This window comes from Sebastes fasciatus, chromosome 15, assembly GCF_043250625.1.
Source record: "Sebastes fasciatus isolate fSebFas1 chromosome 15, fSebFas1.pri, whole genome shotgun sequence".
NCBI classification, from domain to species: domain Eukaryota; kingdom Metazoa; phylum Chordata; class Actinopteri; order Perciformes; family Sebastidae; genus Sebastes; species Sebastes fasciatus.
Genome location: NC_133809.1, coordinates 829,956 through 834,955, shown reverse-complemented (window position 1 = coordinate 834,955; position 5,000 = coordinate 829,956). Strand labels below are relative to the sequence as shown.

The window sequence follows — 5,000 nt, the reverse complement described above, 5'->3', positions numbered from 1 at the left end:
AATAACTAGCGACGTGATGTTGTAATATGTTAATAACTAGCGACGTAATATTGTAATATATTAATAACTAGTGGTGTGACGTTGTAATATGTTAATAACTAGCGACGTGATGTTGTAATATGTTAATAACTAGTGACGTGATGTTGTAATATGTTAATAACTAGTGATGTAATATTGTAATATGTTAATAACTAGTGATGTGATGTTGTAATATGTTAATAACTAGCGACGTGATGTTGTAATATGTTAATAACTAGCGACGTAATATTGTAATATATTAATAACTAGTGACGTGACGTTGTAATATGTTAATAACTAGCGACGTGATGTTGTAATATGTTAATAACTAGCGACGTGATGTTGTAATATGTTAATAACTAGCGACGTGATGTTGTAATATGTTAATAACTAGCGACGTAATATTGTAATATATTAATAACTAGTGATGTGACGTTGTAATATGTTAATAACTAGCGACGTGATGTTGTAATATGTTAATAACTAGTGATGTGATGTTGTAATATGTTAATAACTAGCGACGTGATGTTGTAATATGTTAATAAGTAGCGACGTGATGTTGTAATATATTAATAACTAGTGATGTGATGTTGTAATATATTAATAACTAGTGATGTGATGTTGTAATATGTTAATAACTAGTGATGTGATGTTGTAATATATTAATAACTAGTGATGTGATGTAATATGTTAATAACTAGTGATTTGATGTTGTAATATATTAATAACTAGTGATGTGATGTTGTAATATATTAATAACTAGTGATGTGATGTTGTAATATGTTAATAACTAGTGATGTGATGTTGTAATATGTTAATAACTAGTGATGTGATGTTGTAATATATTAATAACTAGCGATGTGATGTTGTAATATGTTAATAACTAGCGACGTGATGTTGTAATATGTTAATAACTAGCGACGTGATGTTGTAATATGTTAATAACTAGTGATTTGATGTTGTAATATATTAATAACTAGTGATGTGATGTTGTAATATGTTAATAACTAGTGATTTGATGTTGTAATATGTTAATAACTAGTGATGTGATGTTGTAATATGTTAATAACTAGTGATGTGATGTAATATGTTAATAACTAGTGACGTGATGTAATATATTAATAACTAGCGACGTGATGTTGTAATATGTTAATAACTAGTGATGTGATGTAATATATTAATAACTAGCGATGTGATGTTGTAATATGTTAATAACTAGTGATGTGATGTAATTTATTAATAACTAGTGATGTGATGTTGTAATATATTAATAACTAGTGACGTGATGTAATATATTAATAACTAGTGATGTGATGTAATATGTTAATAACTAGTGACGTGATGTAATATATTAATAACTAGTGATGTGATGTTGTAATATGTTAATAACTAGTGACGTGATGTAATATATTAATAACTAGCGACGTGATGTTGTAATATGTTAATAACTAGTGATGTGATGTAATTTATTAATAACTAGTGATGTGATGTTGTAATATGTTAATAACTAGTGATGTGATGTTGTAATATATTAATAACTAGTGATGTGATGTAATATGTTAATAACTAGTGATTTGATGTTGTAATATGTTAATAACTAGTGATTTGATGTTGTAATATATTAATAACTAGTGATTTGATGTTGTAATATATTAATAACTAGTGATTTGATGTTGTAATATATTAATAACTAGTGACATGATGTTGTAATATATTAATAACTAGTGACGTGATGTTGTAATATATTAATAACTAGTGACATGATGTTGTAATATATTAATAACTAGTGATATGATGTAGTAATATATTAATAACTAGCGATGTGATGTTGTAATATATTAATAACTAGTGATATGATGTAGTGATATATTAATAACTAGTGATTTGATGTTGTAATATATTAATAACTAGTGATGTGATGTTGTAATATATTAATAACTAGTGATTTGATGTTGTAATATATTAATAACTAGTGATGTGATGTTGTAATATATTAATAACTAGCGATGTGATGTTGTAATATATTAATAACTAGTGATATGATGTAGTGATATATTAATAACTAGTGATTTGATGTTGTAATATATTAATAACTAGTGATGTGATGTTGTAATATATTAATAACTAGCGATGTGATGTTGTAATATATTAATAACTAGTGATATGATGTAGTGATATATTAATAACTAGTGATTTGATGTTGTAATATATTAATAACTAGTGATGTGATGTTGTAATATATTAATAACTAGCGATGTGATGTTGTAATATATTAATAACTAGCGATGTGATGTAATATATTAATAACTAGTGATGTGATGTTGTAATATGTTAATAACTAGTGATGTGATGTTGTAATATGTTAATAACTAGTGGTTTGATGTTGTAATATATTAATAACTAGTGATGTGATGTTGTAATATGTTAATAACTAGCGAAGTGATGTAATATATTAATAACTAGTGACGTGATGTTGTAATATATTAATAACTAGTGATATGATGTAGTGATATATTAATAACTAGTGATGTGATGTTGTAATATATTAATAACTAGCGATGTGATGTTGTAATATATTAATAACTAGCGACGTGATGTTGTAATATGTTAATAACTAGTGATTTGATGTTGTAATATATTAATAACTAGCGATGTGATGTTGTAATATATTAATAACTAGCGATGTGATGTTGTAATATATTAATAACTAGCGATGTGATGTTGTAATATATTAATAACTAGCGATGTGATGTTGTAATATATTAATAACTAGCGATGTGATGTTGTAATATATTAATAACTAGCGATGTGATGTTGTAATATATTAATAACTAGCGATGTGATGTTGTAATATATTAATAACTAGTGATGTGATGTTGTAATATGTTAACTAGTGATGTGATGTTGTAATATGTTAATAACTAGTGATTTGATGTTGTAATATATTAATAACTAGTGATGTGATGTTGTAATATGTTAATAACTAGCAAAGTGATGTAATATATTAATAACTAGTGACGTGATGTTGTAATATATTAATAACTAGTGATATGATGTAGTGATATATTAATAACTAGCGATGTGATGTTGTAATATATTAATAACTAGCGATGTGATGTTGTAATATATTAATAACTAGCGATGTGATGTTGTAATATATTAATAACTAGCGATGTGATGTTGTAATATATTAATAACTAGTGATGTGATGTTGTAATATGTTAACTAGTGATGTGATGTTGTAATATATTAATAACTAGTGATATGATGTTGTAATATGTTAATAACTAGCAAAGTGATGTAATATATTAATAACTAGCGACGTGATGTAGTGATATATTAATAACTAACGATGATGTAGTGTATAGTAGTTAATCACTCTTTTTGTGGGCGGCCTGTATCAGACTCCTGAACTGATCCAGAGTTCCAGACTCAGACGAAACCTTCTCAAAGCTCAAACTCATCACTTGATCTGCTGGAGCCTCGTGGATCGGACCCAGAACCAGACCACGGACCTTCATCTGAGCCAGATTACTGATCTTCTGCTCCACACCTGAGGAGGAGGAGGAAGAGGAGTCATTTAAATCCTGTCTATGTTAACGTGAACCTCTGAGTTGTTTTTATCAGCTCACTGTGAAAATGGAGGAAATGTTGTTGCTAATCTGATAGATGCTAACCTGCTAACATGCTAATGTGCTACAATGCTAACATGCTACCGTGCTAACGTGCTAACAGCAGCATACAGGCCTGTCTGAACCAACATGAGGTCAGAAACATGAATCCTGTCTGAATGGGCCTTTAAGTCTGAGAAGCATTGCCTTCTGGGAGATGTAGTTGCTGAATGCTAACGGTGAGGGAGGAGGAGAGGAGGAGGAGGAGAGAGGAGGAGGAGGAGAGGAGGAGGAGGAGGAGGAGGAGGAGGAGAGAGGAGAGAGGAGAGAGGAGAGAGGAGGAGGAGAGAGGAGGAGGAGGAGAGAGGAGGAGGAGAAGAGAGGAGGAGGAGAGAGGAGGAGGAGGAGGAGGAGAGGAGGAGGAGGAGAGAGGAGGAGGAGAAGAGAGGAGAGAGGAGGAGGAGAGAGGAGGAGGAGGAGGAGGAGAGGAGGAGGAGGAGAGAGGAGGAGGAGAAGAGAGGAGAGAGGAGGAGGAGGAGGAGGAGGAGGAGGAGGAGGAGGAGGAGGAGGAGAGGAGGAGGAGGAGGAGGAGAGGAGGAGGAGGAGGAGGAGGAGGAGGAGGAGGAGGAGGAGAGGAGGAGGAGGAGAGAGGAGGAGGAGGAGAGAGAGGAGGAGGAGGAGGAGGAGAGGAGGAGGAGGAGAGAGGAGGAGGAGAAGAGAGGAGGAGGAGAGAGGAGGAGGAGGAGGAGGAGAGGAGGAGGAGGAGAGAGGAGGAGGAGAAGAGAGGAGAGAGGAGGAGGAGAGAGGAGGAGTAGGAGGAGGAGAGGAGGAGGAGGAGAGAGGAGGAGGAGAAGAGAGGAGAGAGGAGGAGGAGGAGGAGGAGGAGGAGGAGGAGAGGAGGAGGAGGAGGAGGAGAGGAGGAGGAGAGGAGGAGGAGGAGGAGGAGAGGAGGAGGAGGAGAGAGGAGGAGGAGAAGAGAGGAGGAGGAGGAGGAGGAGGAGGAGGAGGAGGAGGAGGAGGAATGACTTCTGCTTCTGTTCATTCACAAGGTTTCACTTCTGCTGAAGGTCAGCTGACATCAACAGGATTCAGTCACGTTCATGTGTTAAAGTCTGCTGAAGGTCAGCCCCCCCCCCCGTCTCCTTTAACCCTCTCTGAATCTCCCAGAATGCCTTGTGAGTGCTGGACGTTCTCACCCTTCAGGTCGCGGGCGTCGCTGAAGGCCCGGACGTCTCCGATCTGGTACAGCGGGCCGTCGTTCCACCAGTTGGTGGCGGGCAGCTCTCTGCAGCGAGGCGCCTGCAGGATGATGAGGACGGCGCCGCCCAGCATCCCCAACCAGCCGAGCCAGAACACCACCAGCAGCGCCCA

General features: G+C 35.4%; 3 protein-coding genes across 4 annotated transcripts in view; all 3 read right to left on the bottom strand.

Moving 5' to 3' along the window:
- mdga2a (MAM domain containing glycosylphosphatidylinositol anchor 2a) overlaps positions 1–5,000 on the bottom strand; it is a 128,581-nt gene that overhangs the window by 83,979 nt on the left and 39,602 nt on the right. The window lies entirely within an intron of this gene.
- Positions 1–5,000, bottom strand: part of haus2 (HAUS augmin like complex subunit 2) — a 99,777-nt gene that overhangs the window by 73,198 nt on the left and 21,579 nt on the right. The window contains exon 8 of one of the 2 annotated variants that reach the window (XM_074660929.1): positions 4,603–4,651. The exons of the other annotated variant lie outside the window; for it this stretch is intronic. The gene's annotated coding sequence lies outside the window, so the exon portion shown is untranslated. Of the gene's footprint in view, positions 1–4,602; positions 4,652–5,000 lie in introns of those variants that run through there. 2 annotated transcript variants of the gene reach the window in all.
- The window catches only part of LOC141783554 (amino acid transporter heavy chain SLC3A2-like), a 40,924-nt gene that overhangs the window by 34,394 nt on the left and 1,530 nt on the right, over positions 1–5,000 (bottom strand). The window contains exons 2-3 of the mRNA XM_074660925.1: positions 4,826–5,000; positions 3,398–3,571 (exon numbers count right to left, since the gene is read on the bottom strand). The exon at positions 4,826–5,000 is cut by the window's right edge and continues 16 nt beyond it. Of these exons, the coding sequence (XP_074517026.1) occupies positions 3,398–3,571; positions 4,826–5,000 (349 nt within the window). The remainder of the gene's footprint in view (positions 1–3,397; positions 3,572–4,825) is intronic.